The 23,929-nt window shown below is 41.2% G+C and overlaps 2 protein-coding genes across 7 annotated transcripts in view; one reads left to right on the top strand and one right to left on the bottom strand.

The window, feature by feature from the left end:
- GPM6B (glycoprotein M6B) overlaps positions 1-16,990 on the top strand; it is a gene marked incomplete at its 5' end in the record, with an annotated part of 31,990 nt that extends 15,000 nt beyond the window's left edge. Inside the window, 7 exon segments of the mRNA XM_082305146.1 lie at positions 2,802-2,926; positions 2,928-2,989; positions 6,536-6,692; positions 9,901-10,072; positions 12,014-12,087; positions 12,397-12,462; positions 14,815-16,990. Coding sequence (XP_082161272.1) covers positions 2,802-2,926; positions 2,928-2,989; positions 6,536-6,692; positions 9,901-10,072; positions 12,014-12,087; positions 12,397-12,462; positions 14,815-14,964 — 806 coding nt within the window. The 3' untranslated portion in view covers positions 14,965-16,990.
- Positions 16,991-17,908: 918 nt separating this feature from the next.
- OFD1 (OFD1 centriole and centriolar satellite protein) overlaps positions 17,909-23,929 on the bottom strand; it is a 35,278-nt gene continuing 29,257 nt past the window's right edge. For all 6 annotated transcript variants that reach the window (XM_082335776.1, XM_082335780.1, XM_082335777.1 and 3 more), the window contains 5 exons: positions 22,133-22,252; positions 20,905-21,059; positions 19,785-19,949; positions 19,066-19,136; positions 17,909-18,011 (listed from right to left, as the gene is read on the bottom strand). In XM_082335776.1, coding sequence (XP_082191902.1) covers positions 17,966-18,011; positions 19,066-19,136; positions 19,785-19,949; positions 20,905-21,059; positions 22,133-22,252 — 557 coding nt within the window. In that variant the 3' untranslated portion in view covers positions 17,909-17,965. The remainder of the gene's footprint in view (positions 18,012-19,065; positions 19,137-19,784; positions 19,950-20,904; positions 21,060-22,132; positions 22,253-23,929) is intronic.

Here is a 23,929-nt window from a genome sequence, read left to right as displayed (position 1 = left end):
GTTCACCGTGGGATCTGTGGGGGGGGTCTGGCAGCCCCAGCACCGTGATGAGGTTGTGTCCCGCAGTTAGTTACCCTCTGGCAGGAGGCTGTGCAGCTCTGCTGTCGATTTGGGTGCGGAATGACTATGTATGGATGGGCGCTGTCTCTTGGAGACGTGCTGGTTTGGGATGCGTCCTGCGCTTGCAAGCTGGCAGCGCGCCATTGCCCTGTGAACTGAAGTCCCTCTGCTTCCTGCTTTAGTCTTGGCGCGGAGGGGAGTAGTTTCTGCACTTCCACAGCTGGGCAGTTTTCTCTGCCTTGCTCAAAACAGCGTGGTTGCTTTAGACACCTCTTAGCAAGACCACCCTTGGCTGCGGTCTGCCCTGATAAAATGAAGCCACGCAAATATTGTGATGCCTTTTTACGTGGGCTGTAGAGGAAGACATAAAGAGTATGGCCACAAAGATGGGAGGTGAGAGGGGGTTTGCCACTGTTGGCTTGTGTTCGAGGGTCTGTGGTTAGTGGCAGATGTTGTCATGTGTTTGGGTAAGGGATCTGACAAACTCTCCAGGGTGAATGTTCTGCCAGTGGCCTGGAAAGCCAGCTGTGCTGTGTGGGGTACTGGGAGGACAGGTACCTAGTTGGGGGGTGTTAATTGTCAATCCTGGGTCTACACCAATTTTTAGTTAAGCAGGCTGCTACCATTTTCTGAAACCAGCAGCTTTTCTTTCAGACCTCGTCAGTCCCTTGGCTTGCTTCCAACTGTTTTTATTTCCTGTCTTTGGTGGGATCGTTCTGCGAAGCAATCTGTGGATCAGCATGACTAGGTGGTCAACCTCCACACAAAGCAAAGATCTAGCATTTAGTCACCTTCTCCTTTAGGAGTGCGGCCTCAAAGGCCGTTCATTTGTGCTGGGCTGTGGCCACATGTGTTGAGCATTGCCTGCTGGATCAGAGCGTGGTTACTCTTGGTTAATCCTTCACTGCTAATCCTGTGCCAGGTGCAAGCCTTTCTTGGATTAACTCTCGGAGGTTTGGGCCTGACCCGGGAGCAGATGCTGCGGAGGCGAGCCAGCCTCACGTGTATGACTGCTGTTGCGCGTGGCTCGTGAGCTGCACTTGGGCAGATTCCCCAAAGCAGAGGATCGCTCTGCAAGGTCTGGTGTCTGAACTCGACTCTGGACCTCTGTGATAAAATGAAACGCAGAGATGATTTCCTCTGATAGCGTGCATTTGGATTTTGTTTGCCCCGTCACTGCTAAGCTGCAGTGTTTGTTCATTTGGCAATATTTTTGTCATAAAGATAGTTCCTACTCAGTGGACTCCAGCTGTGGGCTTGACTATAAAAGCTTTCCAGGCTTGTTTCTGTACAATTAAATTTGTCTGCAGTTAGTGAAGTGGCATTTCATAAGTCATTTTGGTGGTGATAGCTGCTTAAGCCAGACTAGGGACACTTGCTAGTGACTCTCTAAAAGAAGAGTTTCCCACTTACGAAATGGGAAAGCTTTCAATTATCGGATGCATATTATTCCCCAGTGCTTCACTGAAGTGCCTGCCTCTGCAACTCATTCATTAGTGGGGAGGGGAGGGAGATAAAAATAAACTTGCCTCGTGTGGCGGATGGAGACTTGCTGATCTTTGTGAGGAATTCTTGGGGTGGGAAGATGCGACGTGATGTACGCGTTCGCCAGCTGTCTCCCTGCCTTCAAATGCTTTGTCCATTTAGCGCCTTCCCGTAGAAGCAGCGGGCTGTTCCTGCGACGTGCAACGCTGGTCGGTCCATTAAGCGTTGCCTTAATGGCTTGTGTTTTGTGCAGTTGTATGAAATGCACGTTAATGGAGACGGCTTAACGCCATCGCCCTGAAGTAATGAATCGGTATGGATTGCCATTACCATTATAGCGCAGTTAAAAGCTGTGTTTGTTTCCGATTTACATTTCCCAGCTCTGCAAGCAGATGGATTTTCAGGCCGCATGGTTGGGAGGAACCTTGCAATTCAGCTGCAACCTCCTTATTACAGTGTTTGTAGAGCAGTAGTTATGGGGGGGGGGTGGGGGTGTTTTGTTAACTCAGACTGCTTAAATGATACATTTCATTAAAACTGTGATTATGCTACCGCAGACTGTATTCACTGTAAATCCAGTGTATCCTATAGAGCTGGAAATGTATTGTCTGTGTAATACAGGTTCATCTCACTGCTCTCAAGAAAAAATGTTACTCTTTGGCCCCCCATTCAATTTTTCTGTTGTTAAAATATCTGTATCCCTAAAACCTTATATGGATTTATACAAAAAGATATTCAGGAGTCATGGGAGAGTATAGGGTAGTTAAGTTTGCAGACCTAAAAGTGTTCCTCTTCCAGTGAAAGTGCAAGTATCTTCTACTTTTCCAGAAGGCTTCATTGCTAGAGTATTTATTTCTCTGGCTTCCTGAGTGGTGCCAGCGTAGCTAGTGCTCCTGCCGTTAGTATCACTAATGCTGAAATGCAGTGAGCTCTGTATTGGCAGCTGGATCACAATGGATCACTTCAGACAAGTCATTTTTTTCTTTTTCCATTTCATAGGCTGTCTCATTGATCTCCTCTTGATCCTGTAAAGACAGGAGCACTCAGCCCACTTTCTGGGCTTTGAGTCCATACCAACAGATCTGTAGGTCACTGCCTTAGAGGGTGATGCTGTCTTGCACCACCTACAGATTTTTTTTGCTTAGCATGTCAATGCCTTTTAGTCCCTATGGCTTTTACCAAGTGGAGGACGGATGTTCTTTTCCTCATAATTTGCTTTTGCTCATAACGTTTCTTTTGCTTTCTCTTCTGCTTAGGTTGCTTTGAATGTTGCATTAAGTGCCTAGGAGGAGTGCCATATGCTTCGCTCGTGGCAACCATTCTTTGCTTCTCGGGGGTAGCATTGTTTTGTGGCTGTGGCCATGTGGCGCTCACAGGAACCGGTGTCTATCCTTGAGCAGCACTTCTCCACGACTGCCAGCGACCATGCTTTGCTGAGTGAAGTGTAAGTATGCTTCCCATTTCCATTATTCTTCATAACGCCCTCATGCTAAATGAGTAGAGATGGATTCAAACCTCAGTCTCCATCTTCAGTGTTAGGTTGCTTGTTTGTCCAGCAGCACTCTGTTTTTTGGTGTTTACACACAGAGAACTAGAGTGTGTATCCTGCTTAACCTGGTTATATTGGAACCAATACTATTTAATATCTTAATTGATGATGTAGACTGTGGGACTCGGTGCACGCTCAGCAGGTTTGCAGATGACATCAAGCTGAGTGGTGCAGTTGATATGCTTGAGGGGAAGGGATGCCCTCAAGAGGGGCCTTGACAGGCTTGAGGAGTGGGCCAACATGAACCTCATGAAGTTTAGCAAGGCCAAGTGCAAGGTCCTGCACCTGGGTTGGGGCAACCCCCGGTATCAATACAAGCTGGGGGGTGAATGGATTGAGAGCAGCCCTGCAGAGAAGGACGTGGGAGTACTGATGGATGAAAAGCTGGACATGAGCCAGCAATGTGCATTTGCAGCCCAGAAAGCCAACCGTGTCCTGGGCTGCATCAAAAGAAGTGTGGCCAGCACACTTTCGATGAGGACAGGCTGAGAGAGTTGGGGTTGTTCAGCCAGGAAAAGAGAAGGCTCCGGGGAGATGTTATTGCAGCCTTTCAATGTATAAAGGGGGGCGTATAAAAAAAATGGAGATAGACTTTTTACCAAGGCCTGTAGTGACAGGACAAGTGACAAAAGTTTTAATCTGAAAGAGGGTAGATTTAGTGTTAAGAAGTTATTTTAGTGACACAAGTAACTGGGAAGCATTGCTCTGTCCATCACCCCTTCAGGAGAAGGTGGGCAGGTATTGTACAAACAAGAAAAAAAAGAGAGGAAAGACTGGAAAGAGCTTAAATGTTTGTCTCTGTGACTGCAGCCTTTGGAAGTAACCACTGGTGAAATATTTGGGGCTTTTGTGTTCCTGAGGCTTCTCCGTGATACCAGAGGAAGGCCTTGGAGGCCTGCCTCAGGGCCCGCGCCCAGTGCCAGCCCCACCGGCGCCAGCCTCTTGTTCCCTTTGACGCTGAGAGGTTCGCAGGTTCCGGGCTCTGGGCCGGTGGTCCGAACACGCTGGGCCTTAGGCAGCCCCTCCAGCTGGACCACCAGGCTTTGAAAAGGCTTTTGTCCAGCGGCAGTGAGGAACTTTGCTCGAGCTGCGATTTGTGACGACGGCGCACTGGCGTCAGGTGCTGACCGGGCCTGGGGTCGGCCTCCTGCCCGTGCTCACCACGGGGCAGCACCGGCCGCAGGCACAGCGCACGGCCGGCTCCTGGAGATGTCTCCATCCCAGGGCAGGGGGCGAGGAAGGGCAGCCAAAACCTGCTGAAAGCCGCTGAGGGCTCTGGGTGGGGGTCCCTGTGCAGGCCACACGCGTCTGTGAAGAGGGGGCCCACGTGGCATGCACTTGTGGGCCGGTTTGCATGCACTGAGCCTGAGACTTCCACAACCGCCCCCTTCCCGTCCCCTGGCAGCACTGGCATCGGTCCCACAGTACCGTTTCGGGGCTTCTCCCCCTTGCAGGACCCCCTGTGCCCAGACCTGCCACGCAGCTCCGGGACTGCACCCCATGCATTCCCCCAGCACCTCCCACCCCGGCTGTGGCTGGGCGCCGTGTCCCCAGCTCCAGTGCCTGAGCCACAGGGACCCTGCAGTTACCCACAAAATTTAGCAAGAAACTAAGCAGCTACTCTTCAGCGACTAACAAAACACCCTTGTGCTTGTATCAGTCTTCGTTTGAGCAAAGTAGAAGAAATCGGAAAAGTAGCCATAACAGGCAGCAAGTTTTGAATTTTGGAGAATTGTTGACAACGTTTCTTGTCAAGTCAGCATCAGCAGCTGGGGAAATGTGTAATTCCTACTGATGCAGCTGAGGCTTTAGGCTCTGTGGAGATCTAACAAGGCAAGGGAGAAGCGGTGCTAGAAAGGGGCAAATAATTTAAGGCAAAGACACATAAAATAAATGAAAAATATACTAGTAGGGCACCCTTTGTGGAATGGATTTTTAACCAGGTTTCACATTACTAATTTCTGGTAACATGCACCGAGTTCCTCCTAGACTATTAATGATGGTGAAATGAATTCTTCTGTTTTCTCAAACACTGACTTAATTTTTTCATGCTGTATGGCACAGGTGCATCAGATTTATCCTGTTATTTTTAATCAGTTTGGAAAATAAACATAGCACTTCCCACATGTAATTTTAAATGAGCAATATCCTATTTTGATACAAGGGGTGTGCTATCTGTCTGAATAACATTTAACTATATAAATGGTAGTAATCAGTTCTCTTTAAATTAAGCTAAAATATGCAGATGCTCCTTGGAGATGTACATGTATGCTAGCAGCTACTTAGTGGAGAGTGGTAAGAATTGAAAAAAACATTTGAGGAAAAATATATTTAGCTTTAGAAAACTGGCAGTATCGATGTATAAAATTAACCTCTCTCTGAATAGCTTCATCCAGAATAACCATGCCAACAATCAAATTAGTTTTAAGAAGCCGTAAGTTCTGGAGAAGTTGTGCTAATAACAAAGTATGTCTTTGGGAGATCAGAAGAGATGTTGTATGAAAGGTACGGCACAGTCAGGTTCAGATACTGAATCTGATGGATAATATTTGGAAATTATTCTTTCCATTTACCTATTCTAGCCAGAGTAAAAATACCCTGAGAGTGTCATTGCAGATGGTAGATTCTTAAGGAATTGAGAACCTTACCAAATTGTATCCGAGGGAAGTGCCTATGCCACGTGCCCTGCAGTCTTCTTCCTCTGGATGGTTCCAGAGTACCTGAAATAGAAGATTTTCCTAAATATTTTTTTTCAGTTTTTTTAAAATCTAATTCCATTTTGGGGAGCTCCACACTGCTATGACTTAAGGCCCTGAAACTGCCTGCTCACTTGGAAGTACCCTCCTGGGCTGTACAGCAAACCGTGCCTCAGGAGGAGTCACTGCACGTTTGCTGAGTTTTGTATCAGAGAAGTATTACTGAATTTGCAAATTTTTGCAACCATACATTAGCTGGATTTTACAAGTGGAAATGGTGAATTTCAGGGACTGCTTCCTTCCTCTAAGTCAAAGGAATCACCACAGATAATTCAGCCAGTAGTTTAGCTCCAGCCTTTGCCATTCCAAAGCCCTATGTTGTCCCTGTCGGACATTCCCTAAGTTAGGTGTCAGGATCAATAACAGGAAAAAAAACCAATCTCCATGGTGGAGGCATGAAGTTGCAGCTTCAAGCTGGCGACTGATACCAGTCAGTGTAAGAACTGCAGCACAAATGGGATGCTCGAGCAGATGCAAGACTAATGCACATCAGTATTGCTTACCTGTAGAAGCAGGATAGTTGTATCAGCGCTCTCCTGCAGCCTGCTTGTTTAAAATGCATTAAGGAGCCTTGAACTGTATTTCTAGGAAAGGAGCTATCTCATACCTCTTATGATTTGGGAGGACTGACTTTGTTTTTATAGGACTGAAATCTAATTATATCTTTTTTTCTTTTCCATTTTAGAATACAGCTAATGCAATATGTAATTTATGGCATTGCATCATTTTTCTTCTTATATGGAATAATCCTTTTGGCAGAAGGTTTTTATACAACGAGTGCTGTGAAGGAGCTGCATGGAGAGTTCAAAACGACAGCCTGTGGCCGCTGCATCAGTGGAATGGTGAGTAGCATTAGAAATGGGAACAGTCGTCTTTGCTTGCTAAAACCTGTTGGGCTCGGTTTGACTCCTGTGTTTTTGAACAATGTATTGCTGCCACCTTTGTTTAAGTCCCTATGGGTGGTTAGAGTCAATCCCTGTTGCTGGTCCTTCTTTGAACTTCAAGGATGCTTGGTCAAATCCAGATTCTGCAGATGGACTGTCGGGGTGCTACCATGGCCTCCCCTGTCATAAAGCTGAACCCACTGGTCTAAACTAAGCTGATGGAGACTGCTAACTTTAAAACACTCAATGCGAGACAAAATGAAATTTGTGCTTTTAAGCATGGAGCACACTAGCGATGCTTAAAGGCACATTGTAAAATGGCTGTGCTTTGCAGAGCTATTTAAATAACAAACTGTAATGCCTCTGACTTCCATAGTCAATTCTGCTTGAGGATGTCTGGATCCTTCAGACAAACAGTAATGAATGAAGCTTCGCAACATCTTTGCACTTGAATCAAGTATTGCTGTCTTGCTTTTGCAGATGGCAGAAGGCATACAGTTACAATAGTGAGTCTTTTTCACAAAGCTGAAGCACTTAAAGCCTTAAAGTTACAAGTCATCTTCCCTTCAGTATACTTCTGTATTAGAACAAGATTTTAAACAAAGTTTAACTAAAAATAAAACTTCAGATTCTCACCCACGTTGCCCCCTAAGGCACACTCTGCAAGAACAGAAACATAACTATGTTTCTGAGACAGGGTTTCAAAGCTATTTCTGAGACGCTGAATTCAAAGCGCATAGTTATGGAGGACGCTAAGCAGTATGACAGATCGCCCACGGGAAAATGTGGGTGAAAAGAGAAGAGGCTTTTGATGTGATTGTTGCATTTTAATATACAATCTATATCCTGTACCTAAAAAATACGTACTTTCAGCTGGTTAAATACAAAGGAGATGCATGTTTATTTTCAAGAGAGTTAACAATTTTCCACTGTGCTGTTGGATATTTATTGAATTTTTCAACAGCTAATAAAAATAAGACATCTGATCTTTTTCCAGTTAAGCAGCTATCCGCTCACTCTTTTTCTAGCAAGTATCATCTTCACTGAGGAGCAAAATCAGATCTAAAGCAGTGTTTTCCAAAGATCCAAAATACAGTAGAAACACACACATACCTGCATCTCATTAGTGCAGACAATTGCTTGTGCAGTTGAGTAGTTGCAGGCACATGATTGCCAGCTGCTTATACAAATACCAGCGTGACACATGGAAAGATGACAGGAAAACGTGTTTTCATGTTTGCCTGTATTTGTGCACACAATGAAGGAGAGAATTTAGCAGCTGAGTAATGGCTTAGCGCTCTGGTAAGGCACATCAGTGGTTAGTGGTGGCAAGTCATGGCATAAAAATGCCTGCATGCCGCTGTGTAGTGGTAGAGCTGCTTGAAACACCAGGGTTAGAACAAGGTTTGCAAGGAGATATAATATCTTAACAGACTAGCGGCTGCAGCTGGGTACAGACAACAAGCTTTTGGACATACAGTGATTTTTTTTTTTTTTTTTTTTGCCTCTTTGATCAAGAGCTCTTCTGCCTCTTCCTCCGTTACATTACCGAGCGAGGTCCTGAAAGGCAGTACTTTCCATCTTGCATAAGGTTATTACAGAAGACAGGCTTCCAGCTTTCCTAAATTATTTGTGGTGGCTTTGGTAATGCAGAATAGCCATTTCCCACAGATACCGCATTAAATGTGAGAGTGAGTGTGTTTTTTCCTGGCTATTTTAGGAGTTAAAGGCTTTATGTACTTCCTCTCATGCACACTTCCACATATACGTATGCAAAACCACATTTTATGTATAGTGTATCTATAGAAAGCCTTTAAACTGGTTCACTTGGTCCTTAACAAAATCCAAAGAGATAATTCTCAAATCTCACATAAAACATACAGGTCTGGTGTACAGCGCTATCTAATACAAAATAGGGTATTTCAGTTCAGTTGTGTATAAAGGAAAGGCTAGCTGGGCTTTTTATGGGCCTTAGTTTTGCAAGCGCTTCCACCTCCCCACACAAACCACCTTCATTCCCTATAAAATCTAACTAGTTCCTCAACCTTTGCAATAACGTTTGCAGCGTTGTCCAGCGCATCTGGACAAACACCTACGAGGATGCAAACTTCCACCGCTGCAGCATGAGTTCAGTCTGTCAGTTCTGGGTCAGGCTGAGACAACCTCTCCCCCCTCAGAGCCTTTCCCATCCTCGCTGTTCTTCTCTGGCACAGGAGTTTCAAGTGAGATAGCACAGCATCAGTGCTTTACTGGAAGTAAAGCCTTTCCAGTCCACCTACAGTTAAGTAACAGTGAAAAGGGAACACGCAAGATGTAACAGCATTCCCCCGCTTTCCAAGGAGGATCCAAATCCTAGTCTCACCAGGAGGAGGGAGCTAGGAACTGATGCCAGAGCTACTGTTTCACCTTAAAACTTAGAAGAAGGAGGAAAAGGGAAGAGGTCCAGTGGGAGGGGGAAGCTGGAGATTTCCAAAGCAGTGGGTGCCATACCTTATAATCTTACCAAAGAAAATGCACATATTTTTTTTTTTAAAAGAGCAAACCCAAACCAGAAAATTTCGATGAAAAATCCGTGATTCTCTAAGGTGAAGTAACTGATTTTCTTCATGGCAATGTATATTAGATCAATTGAATCTTTCTGATCTGCTGTAACGGTCATGGTATGTTTTCAAAAATAGATATTCTCCAATGTTACATTCAAAATTGATTTCAATAAATCAGGGAGTACAGGAGAGCTCCGTGAACATCGATTCACTCTATTGTTTTGATTTGCAAGTTGTATAGAAATGCTAGTATGTTACAGTTCATTAAAAAAACTCCTTAAATTGATTTTTGTTGGAGTTTTATTGGGTTTAGCCTACAACCAGCATCCCTGCTTAGCTGAGAATCTTGAGAAATTAATGGACTGCTCTTTCAGGAGGGCAAGCTGTTTACTCAAGCAGGCTGATGAAAAAGGAAATGTCTGAATTACTTTCTCAGTAGCACTTCAACTACCAAAGTATTTGTAAGCAACGAGAACACTGATTTTATTTGTGCTTGCAAATCAAATGTTTTATTACTTGATTTCTGAAAGTATGCTTAAAGATTATTTTGAAGCACTTTTAAGGAAAATTTAAGTGTTCTTTTCAAAGAATAAATGTGAAGTGCCTGTGTTTTCTCTGCCCAGTTTGTTTTCCTCACCTATGTGCTTGGAGTGGCCTGGCTTGGGGTCTTTGGCTTCTCTGCCGTGCCTGTCTTTATGTTCTATAACATATGGTCAACTTGCGAAGTCATCAAATCTCTTCAGACAAATGTGACAGTTCCAGGGGACCAGATCTGCGTGGATATCAGGCAATACGGTACTCATTTTAATCCTGATTAAATGCTTTATCCTTTCTCCTTGGTCTGTCTTCAGTAGTTTTGTCTCAGCCTTATCAAATGAACCAAATGCAAAAGCATCTTGTATCTCTGAATGTGCTATTAATTTTCTAATTAATTCAGATTACACCGATCTCTTTCCAGATGCAATCAATTTAACTGAACTGGCAAGTCATTTATCTAAAATGATTTTGTAGCAGTTTCCAATACTATAATATTAGGTTTAAAAATAGATCAGCCTCAAAATAAACTGCTTAGAAACAGCACTGAGAAATAGATGACCAGATTCCGGTTTTTGAACCCCTATATGCATATATTCTTCCCTTTCAAAAAGCTGCTTTGACATTTAAATATGAAGTTAACACCTGAACTTTGCTCTAACAATCACTTTCAGTTAGAAGACCAAAAACCTGCAAGCAACTGCCTTAACTATTAGTGAATTAATAAAGCTTTCTGATGACACATAGAAATCTGAGCGGGGTGCAGGTAGCAGAGGAGTGGGACAATACCTTAAAATAGGGTCAGGCTTTTCAAACAGTTCATTCCTTAAAGTGAATTTTTCCTGAAGTGAATCCTTTCAGCTTCCCTTGTGCAGAAGAGCTTTTGTCACTGTTACTTTTGGCTTCATTTCAGCTAGCATTTTCTAGGAATCTTTCTTTCTTTCTTTCTTTGGACTAAGTCATTGGAAGCTGAGAAAATGGATTCAGAGTTAAAAAAGTAAGAAAGCTTGGTTTTGCTTCCCTGTCTGGGCTGTAAGTCCAGTAGGAGAAGATAAGGTATACTAATTTTAAAAGGAAGAAGTCCCAAATCAGTTAAATGTTTGTATCCTATTTTAGCAACTGACAGCAAGAGGGTGGGAAGACGTTTCCTTCAGCAGCAAAAGCCTAGGAGTGCAGGGGGAAGATGTGCTCCTCCACCTTTCTGCTTCTCCTGGTTGTTTCACAGCTGTGCGAGCGCCGTGTAGGGCTGTGCTGTTCCTCTGATCAGTAAAATGATTTGGGTTTCAGTGAGTGACGGGAGAGAGCAGCTCCTTAACAGGCGACTTGTGACACTGAACTGTCCTCACATCTTTGGGTGGAAGCGGTAGCTAAAAGGCTTCAAGCGTATATTGCAATTGCAGAGAAGAAGCTGGCTTTAGAGTAAATCCTATAAAATCTTTTTGAAAGCCATACCATCCTGAGATAATTTCAATGATCTGCCTCTTACAGAGTTGCTGATTCCAACCAGCTGAGTTTGAAAGGCAAGTTATATGGAGGAGACAAACTGGTTTTCTCCGGTTTCAAATGGCTTTTGCTTAAGTTTTACATCTGTTACGGGGCTAAAATTAGGTTATTTTAAACCTTCTAGATCCTGTCGACTTTTCTTAAATGACTGAAAATCTGAAAAGCAATTGGGAGTATGTGAGGTGCGGCAGACTGAATTTTCTTGTAGCAGTGTTCACTTAACTCTTTTTTTACCTATTGGAACTAAACCAGAAAAAAAATCCTTCTGTAATTCTTCCCTCCAGCTCCATATTCACACTCTTCTCCAGCAGTTATTTGTTCAAGTAGAACTTAATCTTGTAAGTGCTATCCTGAAAGGTGCCAAGTACCTCTGAGATGCAGATTATCCCTTTCGGTGCTGAGTGGGGGAGTAGGCAGTGTGTGACTGGACCTGAAGTGCAAAAACCCAACCAACCATTTGGCTGCCATATGGGAAAACCACATCTGAGAACACATCTTGGCAGCAAGCCTCGGTATAGGGAGAAAGCACAACTTGAGTGAGTTGTTTGAATTCCTCCCACCAACTCAAAGCTGTACTGGTCAGCGCGCGGATGCCCAGAATGGGAACGCAACTGGCAAGTGGGCGGAAAAGATGAGAGAGGAACAGAAAGCGTGTGTTGATTGCTAAAATTAGTGGTTTCTTTTGCTGTGGTATTTCAGGTATTATCCCTTGGAATGCTGTACCTGGCAAAGCCTGTGGCCCGATTTTAGAGAACATCTGCAACACGAATGAGGTACAGAAACGTAACCTGTGTGCAGCTTTTGCCTACAAGTCACTTGGGCACCGTGTAATAAATAACTTGATGAAAGTTTTTGGAGAAAACTAATGCGAGTAGTATGAAGAGATTGATTTAAACACAACACTGAAATTGTTCTGTTAGGTCATCCAAAAAATGAAAATTATATCAGAACATTTTTATTTTCTAAAGCTTTGAATACCTTGCTATGAAGATGATTTTATTATCCTTATTCTCTAGAACAGCTGAAATGCATTTTATACTATCCTCAATTACTTCAATGTTTTTAACGTGTTTTTTCTCTAGTTCTACATGTCTTATCACCTGTTCATTGTGGCTTGTGCTGGAGCTGGTGCCACTGTCATAGCATTGGTGGGTAGTATTTTTTGTTGTTTTATTGTGTGATGTGTTCCTTTCAGGCTTAAGATGCTTTAAGATTAAATTTTGTGTTATCTTAAAAATAGTGATACTAGACATAAAGGAGGGCGAGCTGTAATCACCATTATTTGCTGCTATGGTTTGGTCATTACAGGTCAGCAGGTCCCAAACTTTTGCTTTAAGAAGTCATCTTAATCCATCTCCCCCATCCTTAGAGTAAAATTCTTTGCATGTCCTTTGAAAATCATACTTCTGTCCACTATTTCTATTTTTATGTCCACTATTTCTTTTCATTTTTGTAGTTTATTTGATCAGTCGCTTGTAGCCTCTTGGTTTTCTTGTCTGGACCCAGGCAGTTTGACTAGTCCAACTCTGCAATGCCAATTACAGGTAGCAGTTGGAAAAAGGGACGTTAACAAGGCGACTTGCTTCCTATGTCTAACGCTTCCTCTAGCTGCCAGCTTCTAACCTCACGTCAGCCAAATCCAGGTCTAATACGCACTGTTTGTTGACCAAATAGCCTTAGGTCTGTGTGTAGGTTATCCTCTCCGGATAAATGGCAAGTTATTTATCTTGCATCTTCACCCTGGAAGAAGCTCAGAATAACGTCTGTTGTAAAAGTATCGACAGTTGCCCAGATGGGCTTGAGCCGTCACCTTGTTGTATCTTACCCTCCTGTATTTTGTTCTCTTCCACCAGCTGATCTACATGATGGCTACTACATATAACTATGCTGTTTTGAAGTTTAAGAGTCGGGAAGATTGCTGCACTAAATTCTAAATTGTATAAGCCCAGTACAGAGCTGCATTGCGTAGCTTGAATACCACTGACACCCTAGGCTAAAAGTCTAGCTTCCTGAATTTTGTTACAGTAATTGTAAATAGCTTCAGTAAGCATCATTTAGCTTATCAGATTAATAAAATGACTTCTTGTATATGAACTGTGATGTGGATGAGATCTGGCTATTTTTTCATGTCGAGAGGATTCAGTTACTGTAGGGGTGTTTATAAATCATCCCTCTGAAGATGGGATGTTTCCATTTCCAGTCTCCACTTGCTTTCTAACAGTCATCTCTAAAACAAATACTGGAACAGTTCAGGGTCAGAATTACTAATTTATTTTTCATCCTGAACACCAAATACAACCCCCCCTGAGCATACAAAATATATACGCTCCAAAAGAAAAGGAACAGTAAAGTGGTGGCAGTCTCTGGGCTGAAACCAGAAGCCCAGGTATTACGAATTAATTGTACTTCCAGCGCGTGGATGATAAAGTTGATTATTTTCTTTTACTTCATTTTCAAGTAATTGCCAAATCATGCGCTCTCTGGAAGGAAATACATCCTTGTATTAGCTCTGCGTAAAACAATCAATCACATTCTTTCTTTCGGACCCTGAACTAGTAAGAAACAGCGTATAAATAGCTTCTGTTCGTGTATGGCTTGCACTTTAGTAACTGATTTCTCAGTAGCCAGATCTCAAAACTGTAAGTATGACTGCACGTGAAGCAAAACCATGCATAAGTCATAGAGACCTTTTTACACTGTTGGGATTAAAAAAATGAAGTGAATCAGTGTTTTCAGATGTGGATTTTTTGCATGAAGTATGGTGAAAAGAAGTTGAGAAGAGATGGATGCACAAACTAGAAAAAATCCACACAACAACAATAATAGTAAAAATGAAAAAAAACCAGTTGCTATATATGATATAAAACTCTTCACCTGAGGTTGGACAATGGAAGTTTAAAAGGTAGTTATAAAAATATACGATTAAGACTTCTTAACCCAGAGATTGCATGCTTTTGCTTAGTTTTGGACTCATGTTTTGTTGTTTAATTTTTCAATATGTTAATGTAGCCTTGTTCACGTAAATAAAACTGTTTACAGTTTCAGGCTTTTTCCAGGGGGAGGGTGGAATTCTCATCTGCTTGTTGGGGGAAAAGAATTACCAGGATCTGGGCTTGGATATGCATAAACACCACAAGCTTAGAAAGCAGTTCTTCTGAGCACCTCGTAGTTTACAGACTCCATAAATTGCCACGTACAAAACTTTTTTCCTGCTTCCCCCCATTCTGCGTTTTAATTGATCCGTACAACTCTGTAGCTCATTTTGTTACTGTTATACTAACTTCCTCTAAATTGTGAATAACCAACTGAAGCATTAGCATGCCAAGTTCTAGAGATCTTTGAAAGTAGCCTCTGTGCTTGTTTTAATAACCAAATGCTTATTAACGTAGAGTAACTTTTTTTTTTGGTTCTTATTTTAAGGAGTGTCTATTAATCTAACTAGCAGCTTGCTTTGCCTCTTGACATGCTCACTAGCCATCATGCTCACCCTTCTCTTCCAGATCCACTTCCTCATGATACTGTCTTCTAACTGGGCCTACTTAAAGGATGCGAGCAAAATGCAGGCCTACCAAGATATCAAAGCAAAAGAAGAGCAGGAGCTTCAGGATATCCAGTCTCGGTCAAAAGAGCAACTCAATTCTTACACATAAATGTTTGCCACAGTAATTCAGCAGAAGGATTCTGTCGCTCTGACAAATCAACAAATAGCTGCTCTGCAGTACAGATGTGTGTCTACCAAACAAAATTAGAGAGAAGTGCAAAAGCTTCACATTCCAGCTCCTGGAACACATTCATAGGGAAATCTTCCCACGGGTAATCTTCCATCCTTTCATACAGAGAATGGAGGTTTTATTCCAGGCATTTTAAAAGGCAACACTTCACAATAAGTGACCAAATTATTCTTCTTCGAGACTTTTGGTATTTAGTATTTGACATGTTCTGCAGCATGACGTCCTGCACAACACCGTGGCAGGTGCTCCAGACCAGCAGGCAGTAGATCTCTGTGCAGACCTTAGGCTAAGGCCCGTGTACGGCGTGTGATTTAGCATCTCAGTTTATATGCCAAATACATGAACCTGTGGCCGCCTAAGATTTCTGACAGCTCGTGCTCACGTGACAGCACCGTTGCAGCAGTTCCTGCGCTGCAGCAGGGCCGTCTTTGACCGCTCTCTCTGTGGGCCACAGGAACAGCGCTCTCCTCCTGTGCCACGCTTTTTTATGGTGAAGCAGCCGCGCTCCTGTGCTTAGGTGAGCGTCGAGCAGATGTCCCAAGTTTTAGTCCTTTTATTAACTATTTAATGGAATGTAGATCCCCGGATCTGGATAATGATCCCCTTCTTTGAAAATAAATGTCAGCTTTGCCTTAATATTTATTTTCTATAAATGTCTTAGCATTTATATAGTGGCAGGAGACCATTATCCTACATTTTAAGGAAGTGAAAAGTGTTACCTTATTAAAATGACACTGATCTGACTATTCCAAATGAGCGGATGAGAAAGTCTGCAGAGTTTTACACAAAACAATAAAAATTACAGCCATAAAACAGAACACAGGATGTCCACCTTTCTCTATCTTGGTGCTTAGCAAATTTATAGTCAGTGCTTATGTGTTTTCCTTTTTACAAATTAATTAGCACATTAAGAAAACGTGGTGTTCAGAAAAAAAACAAACTGGTGCCATTTTAAAGTCATTTCCCATAGAAGTCTGCCTTCTACTTAAATGTTTTTTTCAGAAGCATTCAGTGATATCTTGAGTATTAGTGATGGTATATTTGGTGTTTGTTCTATATGATATATATATATATATATAAATGTTGGGGGGAAAAGTAAAATACATCGGTCATTTGAGAAACAATTAAACATTCAAGTCACGCCCATGTTAAGCTGACGTGGTTTGATAGTTTCGACTGCTGAATATAAGTCAAAGGAAGCACAAATTTCTTCAAGTCAGTATTAAGAGAAGAGGCATTTTGGGGGGGTAGTAACTTCAAGTATGATTTTTTTTTGTTAAATATTGAAGTCTAATTTGACAGTTTCCAAAAAGGGGCAAAGTTGATCCATGTAGAGCAAATATGACAAAATAGCCTAGTGTATGTTCCTACCTGTTGCATGAAGGAGACATTTCTACAGCAATGCAGGTGATGTTCTAGCCCAGTGTTTGCATAAGGGTAATAACGGAGGCAGTGTCTTAAAGCCTAATTCTTTTCTAATTCAGTGTAGCTATTACTGGGAGTTTTTGAAGTTTTGTTTAAGTAAGTAGTCTAATATTTTTATGTAAAGAGCATTAAATTTTGCTATGTATAAATTTTTGTAACCTAACAGTGAATCAATATTTTCTATCAGTGCCAAGGGCTTCCTGTAGTTACATCCAAGTGTTAAAATAAATATTTGTAGATAATAGACAACACTTGTGTACGCTTATTTGAAACCAGACCTACAGCTACGCTATACTAGCGCATCTCTGTGCTTTATGTCTCTACCTGAAGTTCAGCCCGTTGTGTTCAGTAGTATCCCTTCGCTCCTGGGGGAAAGGACGCCCTGCAGGTGTAGGCTTCGGCGTGGTAAGTCAGCGCGTGTTTCCAGCCTGAAGTAGTGGTGGTTGTTCCAGGCCAGCATAATGCAACGAGCACTATCCATCCCATTCCGGACAGCAAACAGGAGTCGTCCCTTAGAAATTCCCTAAATGCCAGCACTGCTGCAACACCAAATTAAGCAGCATGTAAAATTAGACTGGCCACCAAATCACTTTTTGTCTTAATTTCTAAAAGCAAAGTTTATTTCTGCCACATTTTTGGTACGTCGTGTTTGAACAGCCAAAGAATTCGCAAGACAGCGCTTTGGTTTTTGCCCCTAAATTCTGTCAAACTTGGCTTCATGTTCTTGTAGTTAGGTCAAGATGAGCAGCCTCAAATGCAGTGCAAGTTGTAATATATGCTGCCACCCAAAATTACTTCATTGATAAAAAAATACTGTATTTTATACTGTAAATAAAGTTTAATGATCTTGCCTATAATCTACCTACAAAATACAAAGCTTAAATAAAGATGAGTTAAATAGCATTTTTATTTGAATCTCTCCATTCCGGGCTGGTTAATACCGACAAGGTGATACCTGAGATAAGGCTGCTTTTAAAAGTGTGCGTTTCCCCGCCGTAGCAGTAAAAGGGGCACCTCAGCTTGGTTCTGTCGCGCTCTGACGCTGCGCGAGCCAAGGGTCGCCACAGGACACCTTTAAAAACGTGGTGATGATTTAATTTTTTGTTACCTGCGTGCTGTTACTTTGACCTACAGTTCGTAACAGTTGGAGGGGAAGGGCTTGGGGGGGCGGGCACCACTTGGAAAGCTGTCAAAAGTTTTAGGAATTCCGTGCCAAAGCAGATCTGCCTGACCGTACCGATTCCTTCCTTGGCACTGTTTTGTCCCCTCTCTCGTCCCACTCGAGGGCCTCCTTCAGGATTAAGAACGCGTCAGGGCTCACTAGTTGAAGTCAATGACTGATGAGACGGCTCAAAACCACCTTTATTGATTTATAATTGTACAGCCTGCAATTGTTGTGCCAAACATTTATTACAACTTCTTACAGGTAGAAAGCGGCTTTAAAAACATTTTTATTGTAGCACTAATAATAACTTAAAAAATCAGTAGCTATTGTTCACCAGAAGTTTTCATCCTCCTCTCCATGGGAAATGCCTGTAGTGCTGTATTAAGGATAGGAGGGAGGGAAAGAAAGTGATATGAGTCCAGGGTAGTTTTTTATCTTAAATATGAACACTTGTTTTAGAGAGAAAGTTAAAGTTCCATGCAGGTTAAGAGACCACATATAATCACTTCCTTTATTTTATGTCCCCCTGTGCTGCAATTCTCCTGCTGTTTCAGTGAGGTGAAGGACGTAAGCAAGCCCCTAAGGGTGAGGATTTGGGCCAGCTCCTCTGTCAAGAGCAGTGCTGCCCACCCACAGCTTCTGTAGTGCTTGCCCCGTGAAAGGAACGCTGCACGGCAGCCACCAGGGTAAGGTCTGCTGCGTAAAGCAGCACTTGAGAGGCACAGATAATATTGAATCATTACTACCCGACCGTGTGAGTATTTAGGTTTTTTTAACCATTCTATATTTTTTGCTTACATATATTTTCAATTCTACATCTTCAGATAATCCGAAAGATATGATAGATGTGGGGTTGGGTTTGTTTTTTTCTTTCCCCTATCAAGCAACTAAAAACTACGCATCCTTATTTACCGATGCCTAGAGAGACCCCGAGGGAATGCCCTAGCTGTGGCAACTCGGTGCAGGCAGCAAAAATCTCTGAAAAAAAGAGTTGTGAACTGGTTTGTTAAAAGTCTGTGATGCTCCTGATAAATCAAAGCTAGGTTCAATGCTAATACCAGACTACCTGCAAGGTGCAGCACAGACCAACTTTCACAGGGTCGTTACCCAAGAAGAATCCCTCGTACTTCAGCTCGCTGTGAAGGAACTGAGATGCTGCTCAGTGGCAGATGGAAGGTTTTCATTGCCACAGCTATCGCAACAGATCACGGAGCATAGGTCCCAGATCCGAATGCCATATAGGGCATAACTTCCCCGTCTAAGAATTGGAAGGCTCCTCAATTTTTCCAACATATTTGCTTTTGATTACTAGATAGTTTATATTTATTTTGCTTTTTAAGAAGGCAGATGTCTTTTAACTGTAATTCATACTGTAACTATTTATTAATGTGGGGTAACAGAAGTGATTAATAGCAATATATGAGCCTTACCTGTCATCCTTTTCACTAGATACAAGTCCCTCTGTAAGTGATACTTCTCCTGTTTCTTCTTTCTTTGAATCCTGGCAGCCAACAGGAAAATACACTGTAACTGGTTCTTAAGTCAAGGTTTAAGTGACTCAATAACAGCACCTGTACTTTAAGGCACCTAATTGAAAAGAAAACCCCTATTTCTACAAGTGCTGCATTGCATCTGGAATAATGACACTTTGGAAAATCAGGTTTGGATAATGTCAGAACAAGAGTATGCTGCAGTCTTTCATCAAAGTAGTGTTCACCCATGTACATACCTGTTGTTTAAGGTCAAATTTTCCATTTTGCCAGAATAAATTCTGTCAGCTGTGTTAGCAGAACATAAACTGTCCTGTTTAGATTCAAACTGTATTTAAACACAGTTTAAACTAAAAATTGAGGACATCTAAATACTGTCCTAGTACCTAAAAACCAACCAAACTAAAAACCACCCCCCCAGCACACCAGAAAAAAAAAAAACAACTTGTAAAAGCAAGAGTTTCCAGTTTTTTTTCTTTTGAATCAACACATTTCTGCAATACAAATCCAAACACTCATCTCTGCAGGTTGTTACTTAAAGCTTGTGAATGAAGAAAAAAAATGAAAGAATGAGAATATTGTTTTCATTCTGAGCATATTTTAGCAAGACATAAATTCAGCCAATAATAGTTTTGGAACTGGGTTTTGAGAATAGTCACCTTGTTTGCCAGTTCCTGCTCTCTCCTCTGCTGAATTATTCTCATGTATTTTTCTAATGGATTTGGAGTAGGATCCTTTAAGTCATCTTCAGCACCGGAATGACTGTTTTCAAATTTTCCTCCCTCCTTATCTTTTTCTTCTATTTTCATCGAGTCTTGGATCCACTTTAAGACACAAAATCAAAATTAAATACCGATCAGCTCAAGAAAAGTACCTTTATACCTAAATACCTGCACTACACGCAGGATTTCATGTTAACCTTGGTAAAACATGCCAGTCTAAACAGCATTAAATTTGTTACATGCAGTTCAAGATGCAATGTTAAGCTATTGCTTCAATTCAAAAAGTGACATTCAAGAAATCCCACTCTTAACGCTGTCTGGATGTCTGAGGTGCTGTGAGGCCGGAGGCTTCTATGTATGTGTGACATCTACGCGTGAACTGCAGAAGATGAGCTGACACAGGTATGCGAGTTTCTTGAAGGGCCTAGTTTGCTGGTGTGAAGGGTAGCATGAGCGCGTCTGATCAGTACCACTAAACTGAATCAAATTAACCACGGTTTAAGGGTGGGAAGAGGAAGATGAAATGGGAGGGAGCAAAAAACAGGTTTTACACAGGCCCTAGAAGTCCAGAACACTACTTCAACACATGCGACATCAGCTCAAAGTGATTTAAGCCCACTCCTTAAGGTCTCCCTGTAACTTCTACTTCCAAAAAAGTACCCTTAAATACCCTGATATGGGCTAAAGAGCAGATGGACATGAACATCTGGTGGTGTCCCACCAGCAGCGGTCCAGACCAGAAAGTCAGCGAATGTACAGCTCGGTCCAAGAGCGTGGTGACAGCTGCCTTCTAAGTTCTGGCCATAAAACTGTAGTTTCCACTTACATGAAGCATGGAAGAAAAAGCATCTGTTTCCAGTGAAAAAGTTACTTGGCACAAGGAGAAATTCTAGCGAGACTCTGGTTAATCACACAAGTACATAAAAGAACTTAGCCTCTACTACTTTCACTTAAAGAAGAAAATCTATTTTTAACCAAGTAACACACACAGCAATCCTAAAATACATGGCACTACAAAGCTGCATTACTGTCAGAAATTAAAATACTAAAACACCACCTCTTTGTTAAGCTTTTCCACTTCTTTTTGCTCTCTTTCCAAAGCTTCCTGTTGTTCTCTCTCTCCCCTTTCTTCTCTTGCTTCCCTTTCTTCTTCTTCTAAGTTTTTCTCAACTTCTTTATTCTGTCCTTCAAACTGTCTTTGATCCAGCACCGCTGTGAAAAATTATTTCAACATCTGTGATTTGATTTATGTAGTTCAGTAATCTACTACAGTAGCATACAAATAAGTAACAGATTCCTGAATAACATTAGTAGTAAATGAAAAACGACTGGCTATATTGTTTATACCAAAGTTATTCTTGGGTATCTGGTAATGTTTCTTCCCACGTCTATACATTTTTAGTCTGATATATGACTCACCAAGAGTTAAACAGTAGAGCCAAAGTAGAGGCCAGAGAGTTGACAACTGTCTCTATGCACTTCTCATTCCTCCCATGGACTTTCTCATTAAATCTCTGTTATCCTAAAGTTCATGTTGCTATATTCTTTCCCTCTCTGCAATATGGTTGGGTACAATTCTTTATATTTATAAAGCAAAGTACTTAAAAAAACCTTTGAAAATTATTGCAGGGGACAGTGCTGATGTGACCAGTATATTTAAAAAGCTGTGTAAGTAGAACAGCATTCAGAGAATAACTAGATGGGCAAACTAAATACTGGGAATTGTTAAAAGCTAGAAAGCTCTTCTCTTAATACAAATAATCATAATGTTTCCATCTAGAACAATAAGAAAAGTGGTATATGCTGCATTGAAATCATCCTCATCTACCCAAAGAATTAAAACAGCATTGTGATAATACAGTTTGGGAACAGAGTCAAGAAAAATGAAAAAAATCCGGACAAGCAGTACATAAAATACTTTAAAAAAACCCAAACCTTTCAAGTCTTATTTCTATCAAGAGCAGAAATAATATTTTTTAATAATCCTAAAGAGAAAAGAAAAAACCAAAATCATCTCTCCAGAAGCTGGACAGGGGGGTGGGATGGGTGGCAAAAGTATTTAAATTAAAAACAAATTTAACCAAAACCAGGGTGAAAAAGACATCCTCATACAGTAAAGCAAAAGAAAGCATTCCTTCCTCTTTATTACGTAATTAGCACTTCTGGAAAAATTTTTCAATCACGCCAGCATACAAACCTACAGAATGTTAAATATTTGGCTTTTTGTTTTATACATTTGACATTTAAAAAGGGTATTCACTTTTGTTTCTGAGCTGAGAACTCACTTAAGTCCTGCAGCGAAGTGGCTGTTGCTGGGACAGTGGCTGGGACGTGGTTTCCATTGACGATGTCCCCAGATGGATGCAAGGCATCACTTTCACACTGCTCTGGAATGTCCCCCTGATCTGGAGAAGAAATTTGAACAATGGCCTCATTATTTTGTAATTACAATAGTGGAGCACAGCAATGGACACAAAGTGTGGGAATGGCTGAATTAGAACACATAAATATCAGCACTAATTAAGCATTTTCCCTTCAACTTGACCACTTCCCTGAGGATTAAGAATTATCAGAGGCTGTACTTGCTTCTTTAATTACAGAATTGTTAGTTTTGAAATTAGCTATTGGAACACATCTGTTTACAAAGCCAAAACATATTCATGAATAAATATACAACAGAAAATCAAAATGTTTTCATTTCTTTACATAATCAAGATACAGGTCACAGAAAAAAATACACGACCAAGCTTAGCTCATCTTTTCCATGCACATAAAACAATCTTTAATTATTTGATCATGTACTGTTTCTTTATTAGGATCCTTGCCTTTTTCAGTGCATAGGATGGATACTGTTAACTCAAATATTCTACAGTATATTTTCTTCTCCCTGCGCAATGTGGCTCTGAATTTACAAAAACACAATTACTGTTACAATGATCACTCCTCTGTGATCATTGCTATGATACTCAACTGCTGCTTAATTACTTATTTGCCAAGTATGCAGACTGCTATTATCTCAATTTTATGGGAGAAAGCAAAAAGAGATTAAAAAGTCAGATGTAGCCATTATCTCTAGGTAGCCAAACTGAAATACACAGGACCATTTTTCCAAGCATTTGGTGTAATATAGTACAGATACCCAAAACTTAAGGAGATATACAAGGTAAAGATTTAGAAAATATGCATTTCCCATCCTTTAAATATTATCAAGGTTTCAAGCATTTTTCTTTTCCACGTTATAATAAAACTGAGATATTTTGCATGAAGAAAAACAAGACACCCAAACCAATCAGCCCCTCTCTCAGAATGGTCTGAATCTCTTTAATTTTAAGTTCTCTTAAAGGAATTACAGATGAAAGCATCACATAAAATTTCTGCCAAACTGTCCGTCTAGCAAAGCTATGAGAGTGTTTTCCGTTTCCTACAAAAGCCACAGAAGTCCTACTAGCTTCACCTAGGAAAGTAAATGCTATGTGTTTTACGTAAGACCAAAATAATGGGCTATCACACTCAAAGTCTATTCTGGTTTTTTGCTCTCTCTTTAACTTTAGGTTTAAATTATAAGGTCATCAACAACAACATTATTTCCATATGAGGCATCAGTATGTTTCAGGGTATGTAATATTTAAATAGTCAAAAAATTCCTTTCACAAATAGGTTCCTGTTAAATATTATATCTAGCTTCTAAAAGTCTGCTAACCATACAAACAAAGAAAAAAAGCCCAAACCCAAAACAATACAGTACAAAACATCTTTATATTAACCTTTCTGCAAAGGAAAAAAGGTATTGCTCTTCGGACACCATCACTCCTTTATGCAAGGAGTGCAGCAGCAAGAGATGCATTATTTCCTTAAGACGAGCACATCGACTAAAAGCCATTACTGCCAACAGAAATTCCAATCTTCTTGCTAGAGCTCACTCACAGTAGGATGAAAAGGCTTTCCATATTTTCTGGCATCTCCTTCACTCCATTGTTTTCTTCAACTCTTATCAACTTCTTCCTTCATTATATCTTATTCTACATTTACTTTTTAGATTTTACATACTTATTCCTCCCCCAGTTCCTCCTGGGTTACCTTCT

This window comes from Platalea leucorodia (genome assembly GCF_965183815.1).
Source record: "Platalea leucorodia genome assembly, chromosome: 2".
NCBI lineage: Eukaryota > Metazoa > Chordata > Aves > Pelecaniformes > Threskiornithidae > Platalea > Platalea leucorodia.
This window is presented reverse-complemented; position numbering and strand designations above follow the sequence as displayed.